The following is a 16,944-nucleotide window of genomic DNA, read 5'->3' on the forward strand; positions in this document are numbered from 1 at the left end:
AATAAAATGAGTAAATTGAATAAAATGAGTGAATTCAATAAAATGAGTAAATTGAGTGAATTTAGTAAAATGAGTCAATTGAATAAAATGAGTAAATTGGGAAAAATTAGTGAATTGAATAAAATTAGTAAATTTGATAAAATAAGTAAATTGAGTGGACTGAGTAAACTGAGTGAATTGAATAAAATCAGTTAATTGAATGGAATGAGAAAACTGAATAGACTCAGTGAATTGAGCAAATTGCGTAAACTGAGTAAAATGAAGGAAAGAACAAATAAATGCTTGCATAGAATGAATGGAGAAATTAATAAATATATAAATTAGTGTAGATAAATGAACGAATAAATAATTAAATAAAATGAAAGAGTGAATAAATGGGTATCAATAGATAAAGACATAAATAAATAAAGAAATGTGTTGAGTAAATATAACGAATGAATAAAGAAATAAATCAATTCAATGAATGAATAACTAAACAAATTCATTGAATAAGTAAGTAAATGAGTGAATTGTATAAAATGAGTAAATTGAGTAAAATGAGTAAATTGAATAAAATGAGTGAATTGTATAAAATGAGTAAATTGAGTAAAATGAGTAAATTGAATAAAATGAGTGAATTGTATAAAATGAGTAAATTGAGTAAAATGAGTAAATTGAATAAAATGAGTGAATTGTATAAAATGAGTAAATTGAGTAAAATGAGTAAATTGAATAAAATGAGTGAATTCAATAAAATGAGTGAATTCAATAAAATGAGTAAATTGAATAAAATGAGTGAATTCAATAAAATGAGTAAATTGAGTGAATTTAGTAAAATGAGTCAATTGAATAAAATGAGTAAATTGGGAAAAATTAGTGAATTGAATAAAATTAGTAAATTTGATAAAATAAGTAAATTGAGTGGACTGAGTAAACTGAGTGAATTGAATAAAATCAGTTAATTGAATGGAATGAGAAAACTGAATAGACTCAGTGAATTGAGCAAATTGCGTAAACTGAGTAAAATGAAGGAAAGAACAAATAAATGCTTGCATAGAATGAATGGAGAAATTAATAAATATATAAATTAGTGTAGATAAATGAACGAATAAATAATTAAATAAAATGAAAGAGTGAATAAATGGGTATCAATAGATAAAGACATAAATAAATAAAGAAATGTGTTGAGTAAATATAACGAATGAATAAAGAAATAAATCAATTCAATGAATGAATAACTAAACAAATTCATTGAATAAGTAAGTAAATGAATGAACAAGTTGAATGAATGAATCTTGCTGTAAATTATAAATCCATCCACAGCAGTGAAATGAAGGTAATTGCTGATACTCGCCTGTCGGATAAAATGTCATTCTGTTCTGTCGTTATTTCTTGCTTGAGCTCCTCCTTGACTTTATCCAAGTCACGTGACCCTTCCTGTAACAGAAGACAGAACTCAAATGCTATTTAATCGAAGGGAAATATTTTAAGGGTAGAAGAATATTCTTGCAAGAATTCGTCATTTTGCTGTCATATTCTTGCAGGCATTCCATTATTACTTCTGTAATTACCATCATGCCTCCATTACATCATAAAGCCCAATCCCACGGAAATGTTCACTCAGTAGTGAGTATTATTTTCATTCTCATAGACATCAACCTTTTTTAATCTACAAGCAACATGATATAGTTTGTACATAAGTTAGCTGTTACAGATACTTGCTCTACACTATGATGATTGATCTAGATTAATTCATGATGATTAATGTATCAACATCGCCATATTCTGTCATAAATTCAATTTGAGCAGGGAATCTATTATGTATGTAGTGAAATACTCAAAGGGCGGGACAATATGTGGAATAGTTTTAAAAGTACCTGCATTAAACTAGTCTTACACTAAAATGTTTCCATGGTTATAAGAGCTCAGTCACTTAGGAACAAAATACCATGACGTAGGTATGAAAAGACAAGGCAAACGATGTAAAACAAAAGACAAGTTGATAATTATCAGACAGAAAGAAATGTAACAAAACAGGAAAATCTTATAAGATATGCCAGCTGCACTAATGAATCCAGGTTTTATTTGTTACTCTCCCGGTTAGCATACTGACGTTATAGATTTAAGGGTAGTGGTTATTTAAGCCACTGTTCTTGTGACAACAGACATATAAGCCATTCTATTGTATTATATTTATTTAGATTCCAGGTTATTCGTACATCACTTCTCTGCTAGAATATGGAAGATGTCAAAAAAGAATCATAATAATACCAGAGTCTAGTATATACAGTCACGAAGCATCAGTTGTTGAGGATACTAGGAACAATAAACTGTGCCGGTACTATTTCGCATTGTCTGTGATGAGGTGATAGTAGCGATCGTAGTGGTAAGCAACTATGTATGGATGCATATTTATTACGTATTGAGCTTCGTGACTGTATATACTAGACTGTGATAGTACTATAAACTCTTAATTATAGTCACAGTCTAGTTGAAATGTACAGGGCGTTTAAAAAAAAAGTATCCAATATTTTAGGAGGTGATAGTATGCATGAAAACAAGAAAATAATATCTAATAAACATGGATCCTTCAACACATACTTTCTCAGATCTGACCACTTTTTCATAGGAGGTGCTCAGTGTGACGTCCATTCATAGAAATGCATTTCTCTGCCCTACAATACTGTACAGCAAACTACCAGATAATCATACCGTAGTTGACACCCCTGGCATGGAATACTGAAAACAAAAGTCTGGTTGCGGATATGAGCAGGGTTCAGCAGAGATGGTGTTGTGAATTGTCGTAATCAGCATGTGTGGGCTGATGAAAATCCCCATGCAGTTGAAGAAACAAGGCATAAATACCGATTCTCAATCAACTTATGGGCAGGCGTTCTTGGTGATAGATTAATAGGGCCATACGTGCTACCATAGAGATTAACTGGGGATGGTTATCAGGACGTTCTTATTAACGTATTAAAACAAATTTCACAGAGTGCGTGATTCCTTACGCCGAAGGGCAGAGGAATGCATTGCCATGAAAGGACGTCACATTGAGCACCTCCTATGAACAAGTGTTTAGATCTCAGAAAGTATGTGTTGTAGGACCCATTTTTATTAGACTTATTTTCTTGTTTTGATGCATACTACCACCTCCTAAAATTTTGGATACTTTTTTAAACACCCTGTATACAGAAGAATTTTACAATATAGTCTACTAGTACAACACGAAGGTTTACTGTCAATACAAGACAGAAATATTCACGAAGCGTTGTTGAATGTCATAAATTCATCTACAGAATAGAAGGCTTGAGAAATTAGGTACTTCCTTAATTTGATCCTAATTTATCTTGTGTATTGAGTTTGATTTTTATATTCATAGGGAGGCCATTAAACATTTTTACTGCCATATGATGCACTCCTTTCGATAGCATGATAGACTTGCCGATGGAGTATGTACGTAATGTTTTTGACGTGTATTAATTTATGCTATGAACTGTTGAATTAGTTGCAAAGTTTTCACGATTACATACGAGAAAGATTATTAATGAAAAATATACTGACAAGCCATGGGCATTATTTGTAGTTTTTTTTTAAATAGTCCTACACGATTCCCTAGATTTGGCACCTACTATTATTCTAATTATTCTTTTTTTTTTTTTTGTAGTAGGAATATACTGTTCCTGACATAATTAGGAACATTAAATCCAAACGTCTGAGATGGGCAGAGCATGTAGCACGTATGGGCGAATTCAGAAATGCATGTAGAGTTTTAGTTGGGAGGACGGAGGGAAAAAGACCTGTAGGGAGGCCGAGACGTAGATGGGAAGATAATATTAAAATGGATTTGAGGGAGGTGGGATATGATGATAGAGACTGGATTAATCTTGCTCAGGATAGGGACCAATGGCAGGCTTATGTGAGGGCGGCAATGATCCTCCAGGTTCCTTAAAAGCCAGTAAGTAAGGAATATATTGTTACTATCTGTAGAATTTCCCAAGAATATTATTTCAAAACTCATTACCGAGTGGAAGTATGCAAAGTATATTGTTTTTAAGGTATTGATATTTACTATCTCTTGCATAGATCTAATAGCAAAACAAGCTGAATTTAGTTTGGGGGTAATTTCTTTAATATGATTTTTCAGTTTAACATATAATCGGTTCATAAGCCAAGAAATTCAGTATTCAGTGCGTCCATGAAAATACAAGGTGAGGATGCGAGTTAATAGATTCTTATAGCATCTGACAGCCAGTAGCTATAGCTCTAAAAACTTACATGAGAACTGGTTCTGTATTGTCGAGATATAAAAACGCACTTGACTGGCTACTAGGGATAAAAAGAGAAAGGTGAGTTCACAAGTACAAACTCATTGTGTTTTGTGACTTTCATAATGAACTCCCTGTAAATGAAACCGTGTGAGTTGCCCTTCACTTATCAATAAAGATTAGGAAACCTAACTGAAAGTCCTACATGAGAGAGGCACAACATAGTTATGCTTGCAAATAACTGAAAATGTCCTTCCACTCTACTCTCGGCTGTAAATTAAATTAAATTTGGTCGAAATGAAGACTATCAGTAAGAATGAAAAGATGAAAATGGGCCTGATGAGCTGGTAGGTGTTTTGCATGCAATGGTCGTGGGTTCTAAGACAAAAATGTATTGGAAAAAAAAAAAGAGACTCAAGTGTCATCAGAGGTGATGAAATGAGGGTACTTAGAAGGAAAAGAAATCACGAGAGTCATCATTACATTCACTGAAATAATGAAACAATTGTCTTTAGAGACAATTAATATTAGGTACCCTCCACAAAACTGGCTTCATTTATACACTGACGGATCCTTGATCTCCAGAGAACAAGGTGCAGGTGCAGGTGCAGGTGCAGGTGCAGGTGCAGGTGTTACGTCCTGTCTCTTCTCACTTTATAGATCTCTTGGATATGGAACAACAGGTTTTTTGATGGTGAAATCATTGCAATAAGTGAAAGTCTCAGGAATCTTCTATGACACATCAATAAATTTAATAATGCAGTTATATTGTCAGACTCCAAAGCAGCTATTCTATCAATAGTCTCTAAACACACACTTTCATCTCAAACAGCAGAAATAACTAAAATGCTCTCTCAATTAATATCACTCAATAAAAGAATAGTATTCCAATGGATACCATCCCATTGTGGAATCCTGGGAAACGAGAATGTGGATGCTTTAGCAAAGAAGGGCAGCATTGCTACTTACAGACCTGTTACGAAATCTACGTATTACTCTGTCAAGAGATTTATTAAATCTACATACTTAGACTTCAACAAACAAAATTTGATAACACAATCCCAAGGGAAAAAATGGAACTCTCTGCATCATAATCCACAGTTAATTCCCGATTTACCACGAAAATCGTCTGTAGCTGCATTTAGATTGGCAAGAGGCCATGACTGTTTGGCCAAGCACCTGCATAGAATTGGAATATATCAGTCCCCTAACTGCCCATTGTGCAACTCAAACCAAGAAATGGATTCGGAACACCTCAAAATCTGTGCTTCAGTGGCTGGCCATGATAATATCTTTGAAAAATATTGGAGTGCAAGAGGTCAAATGACTTTATTATCAAGTGCCTGGCATTAGAAAGCAACAACATTCCCTGGTCACCAGCCCAATTGGGAAGATACCGCCCTATAATAATTATATCAAAAGAAAAACCAGCAATCAGTATACTCCATAAATCCCACTCACCTCAGATTCACTCTTCACCATGGGAAAAACGTCTGACGGTATATCTTCCATAAATGTCATCTCCGAAGTGAGATCATAGCTGTGGTCCCCACATTCTGTCTTTATTCCAGTCACGTGAGAATCTAATAAAGTATCTTCCTGCAGAACAGAGAATATCAAAATTAAAAGAAATTGCGGTATCATACATATTGCGTTCAATATTCCAGGTCTAAATTTTAATTTCTATGTACAGATATGCACTTGTACCTACTCTAAGAATTTTGAAGAGAAAATTAAGTGACTAAAGCCTGAAAAGGGCTTTAAATTATATTAATACTCACGAAAGGTGTACAGTAGAGGTCTTCAAAATTCTTAAGACATCTTTTTGATTAATCTTTTCAGATATTGTGCCTCTCACCACGGCGAATAGACCGGGAATTTCTTTCACATCCATTTCACTACAGTCTTCCAACATATCGAACTTTATAATGAACAAGCCTTAGCCTTCAGTTTTGCATAGTAATAATTTTCAAACTATTTTAATTTTTCAAACTCTGGCACATTGTATGCCATTTTAATACACTGTATAAATTATAACTATATCCACTGGAAGGTTTTCTATCTGAATGTTATTTTAATACCATGTACGCCATTTAACCACTTACTCTTTCATCGTATGATGACGCAGAATATCTGCATGGAAATATCATATGTACTTCGGTACATTATAATAATATATAAGACGGCGCTTATTCCGTCGGATCCTGGCCAACTAGTCACTCATTACGAGTGCACCTTAGCACATGTGTGGACTTCGGTCCTAGGTTCATAGATATCTATGACGTAGTGCAGAGGGCGGCCACTAGAGGGAACTCAAGAGTTGGAACTTAAAACTGAGATGATTCTTCCCACGCCGGGGTGGAATCCGGTGTGGCTTAGTGGATAAAGCATCAGCACGTAGAGCTGAAAACCCTGGTTCAAATCCCGGCGCCGGAGAGAATTTTTCTCCGTTCCAATACTCTTTCATCGTATGATGATGCAGAATATCTGCATGGAAATATCATATGTACTTCGGTACATTAAAATAATATACATGATATGCGTAAATCACTTCGTGATTTAAGACGGCGCTTATTCCGTCGGATCCCGGCCAACTAGTCACTCATTACGAGTGCACCTCAGCACATATGTGGACTTCGGTCCTAGGTTCATAGATATCCATGACGTAGTGCAGAGGGCGGCCACTAGAGGGAACCCAAGAGTTGGAACTTAAAACTGAGATGATTCTTCCCACGCCGGGGTGGAATCCGGTGTGGCTTAGTGGATAAAGCGTCAGCACGTAGAGCTGAAAACCCTGGTTCAAATCCCGGCGCTGGAGAGAATTTTTCTCCGTTCCATTACTCTTTCATCGTATGATGACGCAGAATATCTGCATGGAAATATCATATGTACTTCGGTACATTATAATAATATAAATATAAAGTAAGCAAGGTTAAACTTTTTACTTGTGTTTTATAAGTGTGTTTTACCTTTATATTTTTCACCTACGTTCAAATGTACTTGTTTATTAGTAAACTATCACATGAAGATGACTTGAAAAGTAAGTCGAAAATATTCGTGATGTATATTAATATTTGTAACTTGATGTAACAGAATCTACTTCTGCCATCTTAACATGATAAGTAATTGACTGAAAATAAAAGCTAATTATTTGATATTATCAAAAGATTCAGGTTTAGCTTAACTGAAGATTAATTTCATAGCCTCATCTAATTAATTATTTATACAACAGGCTGTAAGAAAGTTAATTGGTACAGTTGTATGGAGAAGGTGCCTGTATGCTCACCCCATGAAATGCACATACCTCAGCTTCACACTTCACCACAGGAAAATTACATGGATCTGGAATTCCTTCAAATTTCACTTCTGATGTGAGATCATAGTTTTGATCCATACATTCCGCCTTTATCCTAACCACGTGGACATCCAATATGTTCCCTTCCTGCAAAACACAGAGAAGTCATAAATGAGTACATACGTAATTACAAATCGATTTTAAATACTACTGTCAGCATTAATAATAATAATAATAATAATAATAATAATAATAATAATAATAATAATACAGACGTGGACAAATTATTAGCAAAATTGAAGATTTTTATTATATATTTTTACAAAATATGACTCTTCAATTCAGAATACAGTTGACATTTTTGCGTATTTACACATTAAAAAAAATGAAGATTTGTATTGTATATTTTCAAAATTTGACTCTTCAATTTGGACTACAGTTGATATTTCGGATATTTCCTAATTATTAGCGAAACTGAAGATTTTTATAATATATTTTTACTAAATTTGACTCTTCAATTTAGACTGCACTGACATTTTTTCATATTTACAAGTTATTAGCAAAATTGAAGATTTTTATTATATATTTTTACAAAATTTGATTCTTCAATTTAGACTGCAGTTGACATTTTTGCACATTTACAAATTATTAGCAACATTGAATATTTTCATTATATATTTTTTTTTCAAAATTTGACTCTTCACTTTAGAATACAGTTGACATTTTTGCATACGCCTATTTCTATCTACTGTAATGATAGAAATATGCAAAACTGTCAACTGTAATCTAAATTGAAAAGTCAAATTTTGTAAACAGAATTATCATAAAAATCGTCAATTTTGTTAATAATTTGTCCACGTCTGTAATAATAATAACTTACTTACTTACTGGCTTTTAAGGAACCAGGAGGTTTATTGCCGCCCTCACATAAGCCCGCCATTGGTCGCTATCCTGAGCAAGATTAATCCATTCTCTATCATCATATCCCACCTCCCTCAAATCCATTTTAATATTATCTTCCCATCTACGTCTCGGCCTCCCTAAAGGTCTTTTTCCCTCCGGCCTCCCAACTAACACACTATATGCATTTCTGGATTCGCCCATACGTGCTACACGTCCCTGCCCATCTCAAACGTCTGGATTTAATGTTCCTAATTATGTCAGGTGAAGTATACAATGCGTGCAGTTCTGTGTTGTGTAACTTTCTCCATTCTCCTGTAACTTCATCCCTCTTAGCCCCAAATATTTTCCTAAGCACCTTATTCTCAAACACCCTTAACCTATGTTCCTCTCTCAAAGTGAGAGTCCAAGTTTCACAACCATAAACAACAACCGGTAATATAACTGTTTTATAAATTCTAACTTTCAGATTTTTTGACAGCAGACTGGATGATAAAAGCTTCTCAACCGAATAATAACAGGCGTTTCCCATATTTATTCTGTGTTTAATTTGCTCCCGAGTATCATTTATATTTGTTACTGTTGCATAATAATAATGATGATAATAATAATAATAATAATAATAATAATAATAATAATAGCATAATAAAATCGACACTAAACAACATGAAAACAATACCATAATAGAGAAAAAAAAAGAAAGCAAAATACATTGGAATATAGTGAAAGCAACTCATTTAATACAAATGGTTAATATGGAAAAACGTAAAATAGAAATACGAAAATTAAATAAAATTCACGATAAAAAGGCTATGATAATAAATTTATCGGCTGATAAAGAGAACAAAAGGGGGAAAGGAAGGAAAAAGAAATATATAGCATATATTGTTACGAAACTATGGCAGAGAAAAGGGCTTATAACTGAAAGTAATCTAATTCAAAAAGTGCAATTTTAATTTATTTTTGAAACTAGACAATGTCCGACAGTCTCTGACATGTTGTGGTAGAGAGTTCCAGAGATGAGCTGCAGAAACGGTGAAAGAGGAAGAGTAGAAGGATGTTCTGTGTTCAGGAATGGAGAGTGTGATATGTGTTGTGAGCGAGTATCTATTTCGTGATATGAGGACAAATGTTGAAATCGAGAAGCTGGGTAGCTAGGGTTAGAGGTTTGAAGAATATTGAAGCATTCATTATTTGATAATCACATTAAAAAAAGACGACAAATTATGAACAAAATGGGAGGTAAAACATGGACAGTTGAACAGCGGCATGCAACTGATATACATGCGTAACTAGGGGTGTGATTTTTTTGTATTAACAATACACGCGAAGAAAATCCAAATCCCTTGAATGTCCAAAATTAAGTGAAATATATCCACTAATTTTTGCAAAATTAATAGAAATCCACGATATCACTTCATAATCACGATATTAAAAAGAAAAACAGATTGTCTGAAGAAAAATGACTCTTTCTTCCAAATAAAACTTTAAATTTTCGTTATAAAATATATATGAATATTTCTACATATTTTGATCATTCAGCATTACTTGCATGTGACATCTAGCAACAACGATAGTTTCAGAGGCTACTTCCAGGGAGCAGCACAAGCATGAATTGGTAATTTCTCTTTGCCGCAACAACTGCTTTCGTGTGGTTAAAAAGGCAGTGCCGCCAACCCTTCACTGTTAAATGAAATTGAATTATGAATTTAATTAATGATGGAAACAATTTTCTGTTAGATCCAAAGGGATTGTTTCAATAATTAAAAAAAAAATACTTTATTATTTTTTCAATTTCTTCAGGGCCCGAAATTGTTTTTCTTTATGAAATATTCACCGAAATGAAACCATTTTAATCACCGAAATCGGGGAAGAATAATCACCACAAAATTGCATTCCTATGTTTAAATAACACAATTTTGGAGAGAGTTAATAAGGATATAAACTTTCTTTTGTTGAAAATTTGGTTTTATCAGAGAAAATTATAAAATTCAACAAATCAATTGGCATCATTAATAGAGTTTTAAAACCTTCATTAGTACAAAAACCAACTCGTACTCGTCTTCATCAAATAATAGCTCGACCAGTCCTATGTTAAGGGAGTGAAGCGTGGACTATAAGGACAAAAGATGAAAGCAGACTAACAGCTTGCGAGATGAGATTCATGCGCCGAACAGCTGGCTACACTAAATGGGATCGAAAGAAAAATGAAGATATCCTTCAAGAACTTAATGTGTCATCAATACTGGACTATATCTCCAGATATCAGTTAAACTGCAAGGAACACGTCTCAAGAATGGTTTCATCCAGGATCCCTAAGGCAATAATGAAGTATCGTCCAAATGGGAAACGGTCACTTGGTCGACCCATGAAAAGATGGCAAGAAAATCGCTTTTTCAGGCCGTAACAGTTCTTTTGGGACTTGTACTTGACAGGATGATGATGATGATGATGATGATGATGATGATGATGATGATGATGTATAAAAAATTGTAATACGGGTGAAGAACACGAAAGCAATATTTACCCATGATAAGAATTTTTACATAATGTGTCTGTAATAATGGAACATTTTTTTTACCAGAGCAAGCTGTCTGAATGACGAAGAATACAAAATAAAATTTAAATTTTTTGATATAGTGGTTGTAACAGCAGTTAAAATGATTAAATTTGCTGATATATGGTAGTGTGAGAGGCCTATGCATATACTGTATGAATGGTTCTTCAATATTTCTACAGGACCTTTCAAAGCAAGAAGGGCTACATCTAAAAAATTTGCTTCGGACTGGCGAAAGTTTTACTAAAATTTAATAACAGCCTTCTTTTTCCGACTTACATAATTACTATTGTATTAAGCACCAACGAAAGTACAATAAATTACGAAGCATGTACCAGCTGAAAGACAACCATAATGCTGTGCAAATATGTTATAAATTTGTAGCATTCCAAAGCTACTTTCAACTGCGCCGATTGTCAGTTGTACCTCATATGGCAGCAATCACAGCTGATGAATTTTTTTTTTTAGTAGGTTATTTTACGACGCTTTATCAACAGCTTAGGTTATCTAGCGTCTGAATGAGATGAAGGTGATAATGCCGGTGAAATGAGTCCAGGGTCCAACACCGAAAGTTACCCAGCATTTGCTCATATTGGATTGAGGGAAAACCCCGGAAAAAACCTCAACCAGGTAACTTGCCCCGACCGGGAATCGAACCCGGGCCGCCTGGTTTCGCGGCTAGACTTGTTAACCGTTATTCCACAGGTGTGGACCAGCTGATGAATAAAGTGGTTCAAACAATATTGCAGCCTTAGGTTAGATAATGATTGTTCTTGGTCAAAGAATGCAGAATTCTATGCTATGGGGGTATCATGAAGCAACTATGTGACATGCAAGAACTGCCGCGAGCCCTTATCTGTATTGTACATATTCCCAGTCCACTGAATAAATTTTGGAACACATACACTTTCCAACAGCAGGGTACGGTATATTATTATAAGGTCACATATTGAAAACAGCAAGCATTGTCAAACAGTTTACCTCTGGTAACGGCTTTCTCTCTTGTAAATATATTCTGTCACTTGGTTGTATTGCCAACGGATCGACTTCGGGTTCTGACTGCAGCATGTCATCCATAACAACTGAAAATGATGATAAAACATGTAAGATGTTAAAAAAAATCTTATTTATTAGGCTCAAATTAATTATATTGTAGAGGGTTTTCTATTTTTATGATTCCGATAATATCATCCTCAAGACAAGGGTATAAATAACAGTTTTCTTTATTATTGAAATATTGCTACGAAAATTAATGTGGATTCACTAGGCTATAAAGTTATTATATATGTTTTATACTTATACAGTATATTAACATAAGGGAGGAAATTCAATATGGGCCTAAATGTATCATTGAAATTTGTGATCTACTGATTGAATATGTTTATTTAAATTAATTTATTGATATGAGATTATTTAGTCCCTTTTTATAGGGTGCTATGCATAGACATTTCACTAGCCCGTGTTACGAGCGTGCTAAACTAGTCCCGGCTATCGACTGATTACTTGTACAGGATTCATATCATATCGCTAACACTGGTTTACGAATACGAAAAGCGTTAGTTCGCTGATCATCCACCGGAAGCCCGCGCTGAGAATGTCTATGAATACTGCCTTACAGTCGATAATTGCTATTTTTCAAATATCTTCTTTTTGTTACAACACTTATAAGAATGAAAATAAGTTATACATTAGGAAACGATTTATATTCTCTCTCATGTGGCAAAAAATATACTTTCCCATGAATAATTATTTTATAAGTCTACAGGTTGATGTGTTGGTAGTTTTATTTTTGCGTATATATTTTCTGCTATAGAATTAGCTTCAGAAAATGTATAACATTGCTTTTAACTTCTAGAGTTCATAAAATGCGGGATAAATATCACAGTTCCTTTCATTAGCTAGCTACTACATCAATTTGTACTGGCGAATAGCAACCTTTATGACTGGAAAAAAAGCCTCTTCGTCCAGAACGTGGAGTAGGCAGAGCTTGTGCAGCCTTCCCAGTTGTTGTAGCTCTTTATAGATATGCATGTAACAGCTTTCTTATGAGATCCATTGCATCCTTTTTTTCCTACAGCACACAAAGTTGTCCTTGCCGCAAACTAAATATTTTCTCTTGACTAATAGTTTCCAGTAAATGTTGAAATTCCTTTTTTTTTTTTTTTTTTTTTTTTTTTTTTTTTTTTTTTTTTTTTTTTTTTCTTGGCAAAAAAAGTGGGGGGCAACTTCAGCTCGAACTAGGTACTTTATCTTCAGGTATAGAAACAAAAGAATCGTTAACTTCTATCCGAAACTGAAATTCATGACTAAGCCCATATGCATAATATTTTAGGAACCTGTTTTTATTCCTTTCGTATTTTGTTCTTCCCTCCATGATTAATATTATATTCAATATATCTTGGAATATTTTGAGTCCTAGCACATACACAGTATTATTAAGAAGTTCCTTTAGTTTCGAGACTCCACTCTGCTCCGCAATCGAACTAAAAAGATGCAAACGGGAAATTAAGAGCCTATACCTCTGAATGTAATTAATATCGGTTTCATTCGCAAACTTTCACACCTTAAACTGAATTTGGCAATGGTAATCATTACGGAATACAATAAAAATCGTTTTCGCAATGACCAGCAGAAATAATGTTATAATAGTACATTATGCAACGAGCCTATAATGGTAGTAATTAAGACGCGAGTATGTTAATGAAACGAGCGCAAGCGAGTTTCATAATTTTCATACGAGCGTCTTAATTACCATTATAGTCAAGTTTCATACGACTTTTTACGCTCGACCATATTTCTAACTTGAAAGTATTCTTTTTATTTGTATCTAACTGACCTTGAGCAATACCTCGTAAATTGTGAGATGTGCGCAGACGCGAAAGTATTGATTTTTTCCGAGGAACAGATGTCCACATTGACCTTGATAGCCTATAAGAACCTACAGAGTAAACTAAATATTAACTTTGATATAACATTGAAATTAAATTAGACATTGAAAAACGAGATGATAAATTGAATTTATTTGAATATTATTTACAATTAACGCTAATTATTATAGTAACAGAACATAACCTTCTGCGACAGTATTAGATTTCCTGCCTCCGCGACTTTTCGCTAATTCTCTTTCGATTGCATATCCGAGAATAATCGATACTTGCGGTTTTATAACGGTACAAAGCTGACTTGTCATTGGCTGAGGTTTTAAAACGGTACAAAGCTGATTTGTCATTGGCTGAACGCCTGAACTTTAATGAGTAGGTGTACTTTAATGAGGTCCATTAAAGGGCTGCTACCAGGTGTATAAATATTACATTTCGGCATGGTCGAGCATAAATGTACTTAAATCTTGTTCTTCAGATTTATGCACTACTGAACAATGAGTACAATAACAAACATATGGCAGTATTTAGGCTGCCGTAATACCAGTAAACCCTCGAGAAAATTATCTCTCACTATCTTTGGCGATGCTTCGTACAGTCTGTGACAATATTAAATACGGTTAAACTAGCGCTGAGTTCTTCGTACTTCACTTATACACAATTATGTTAGAGCTCTCTCCTCAGTCACACCAACCTAACTTTGGTGACATTACGAAAGTTTCAAGCTAGTGTATACTCACGCTATGCCTCGAATATACGAATTTGTACTAGTTTAGAGTTAGTTTAGGTTTCTGTTATGGTTTGAAAATACGAACCTATGACAGGTTATATTTAATTAGTGTAGACTTTGTATATTGCACATGCGAATCTGTGCAGGATTTTCAAGTGCTGAGCAAAGACTTGAACTTTTTGTTTTGTGATGTTACGAGTATTGGTCTGTAATAAGGTAGTGCAGCCGTGGCGAAAATGCGATCGTGCGCCGAGCCACTGTGTAATCTGCAACGTGCATAGCACCTATGGAGGGCGGCGGACACCCGAAGGGGAAGTGAAGCAACTGTCTGACTTATTAACAGATTTTCATTTTCCTTATGTCAAGCACTTGAATATAATTTTATACAGTACAAGGCTACAAACTAATGTTTAGTACGTGTAACGAAGAAAGAAATGAACAAGAAAACATAGGACACATTATCACAACCTAAAATTGTCTTCAGAATGTCTCTGCGACAGAGTTTCAAAATCAGGAATTATGTCACTTACTGCCAGTCGTAGTTGATCACGAAGGTATTTGTCTGTCAGTCGTGATCTAAATTTGGTTTTTACTATTTTCATAGTTGAAAATAATTTTTTCACAAACGTAAGTTGTACTGAACATGGCTTCAAAAGAGCAAACGAAAGAACGAAGCTTCGGATATTTATTTTTTGGCAAAGATTTGAAAGGTTGAACATTTGTCAAGTCCTTACATCTAGCTTTCATTTAACATCACATTGTAAGTAAATCTGTGAGTTTAAATTGAAGATCTAACCGCATTATTCGTACATCTGCAGAAAAAGGATCGACGTACAGAGATAATAATAATGATAATAATAATAATAATAACAACAAAACAACACTTAACCTTTTAATGTTTCATCAGTAACATGTAGTATAATGCCGTTTTATGTTATACAACCGTTTTCCTATTAATATTTGTGAACAAATCATACATTTAATATTCTCATCATATTGGCAGCAAAAAATGCGTTCTCCTTTCCCACTTGAAACTTTCATTTTTGTAGAGGTACATGGTTTCGAGAGAGACGTTGCGACGAAACGCCACTCGCAGGTCAGAGACAAATACAAATGGAACGGAGTTTGACTCCAGTGAGCGAGAAGGTGGGGGTTGTGAGAGGTAGGAGGCAAGGGAAATGGACAGCTTCATTGCGAGCCACAATGTGCTCGTGAGTCACATTTTCGCCACGGCTGAGGTAGTGTAATGGCGGATTTTCATTTTCGAAGTCATTAGAATTAATTCAGCGCTAGTTTCACCCCTCATCTAATCCATTCTAATCTTTTGATAACGATAAGTACGTAGTTCTCAGCCTCTTGTTACCTAGCTATCGCTCGCTTCGTCTTTCAGATGTCGCTATTGTTACTGCTATTATGTAGTGATGTATATAAGGTGTACTCGAACTTATCAATAATATTCCAACGTGTAATTATGTACCTACATCAATTAAAATAAACATTCATGTAAGATAGTACAAATTACATTATGTCACAATTATATCTAACTTGTACACGTATTTGCATATTTAATTGTTTAATGAACACCGTATATTAACACACATTGGTATATTAAACGAGTATTGATATATTATAACAGAATATAAGTACATACATAACATGTTTCCAATATTCCTAAGGAATAATAAGAAATGAAATGGTTACGCCGGATATATTTAGATCGTATACCTTCCATTCTGAATCGTTGTTACCACAATTTCGAGAATTAAATAAAGTAGTTCGTCACAAAATTGCGATGTAATTTAGGTTATGTTTGAGACTTTCTCCTAAAATCTTGTCATCAAACAACGAACGAAGAGGTAATTTCTTCAAAGTACATACAATTACAGCATTAAGAGGACTGTGGAAAAATATCAAAGAATATGAAGTAGTCAGTCAGGGATGCCGTGCTCTAAATCAGTCCAACCTCCAGTTCCAGAGATTGGAATTGTGGTAGTGGGAAGGGGGTAATTCTTATATTTGGCTTTTAAAACCATTCTGTTCCATTAAACAAATTAGCCTATTTGAAAATTAACACTAAATTCGAAATATTTTGTACGTAGTTAAACCTTAAACACTATTTAATGTGTATATTGATCTGTACTTCCTTTTATGTGACTTAAAATGTAATGAAAATTGTAGCTTATTAACATTTACTCTCGTTATTCTTATTACTAACATCTCCATACGACACCATTTTTCTCCTTTTGTTTTCCTACCACTTCATTACTTGGTCTCTTGTTTAAACCTGCCATAAATGTCTCACGAAATAGGGACATTTTTACCTTCGACATTTTTTT

General features: G+C 34.1%; 1 protein-coding gene across 1 annotated transcript; it reads right to left on the reverse strand.

Annotated features, from left to right (window-relative positions):
- Positions 1-989: 989 nt before the first annotated feature.
- On the reverse strand, positions 990-16,469 carry LOC138691949 (uncharacterized). The gene is made up of 5 exons (XM_069814618.1): positions 16,334-16,469; positions 11,981-12,081; positions 7,552-7,689; positions 5,709-5,846; positions 990-1,416 (listed from the first exon to the last, which is right to left on the reverse strand). Exons 1-5 carry the CDS (start codon positions 16,338-16,340, stop codon positions 1,285-1,287), a joined length of 516 nt encoding a protein of 171 aa, XP_069670719.1. The 5' UTR covers positions 16,341-16,469; the 3' UTR covers positions 990-1,284.
- Between the last annotated feature and the right edge of the window lie 475 nt (positions 16,470-16,944).

Source organism: Periplaneta americana, chromosome 16 (assembly GCF_040183065.1).
Source record: "Periplaneta americana isolate PAMFEO1 chromosome 16, P.americana_PAMFEO1_priV1, whole genome shotgun sequence".
Taxonomy (NCBI): domain Eukaryota; kingdom Metazoa; phylum Arthropoda; class Insecta; order Blattodea; family Blattidae; genus Periplaneta; species Periplaneta americana.

Bases quoted from the DNA above. Each gene is read 5' to 3' on its own strand.
- LOC138691949 (XM_069814618.1), bottom strand. The intron at 5,847-7,551 runs GTATGTGCATTT...TCTGTTCTGCAG, and splicing joins TGGTGAAGTGTGAAGCTGAG to GAAGATACTTTATTAGATTC. The intron at 1,417-5,708 runs GTGAGTGGGATT...CTTCTGTTACAG, and splicing joins TGGTGAAGAGTGAATCTGAG to GAAGGGTCACGTGACTTGGA.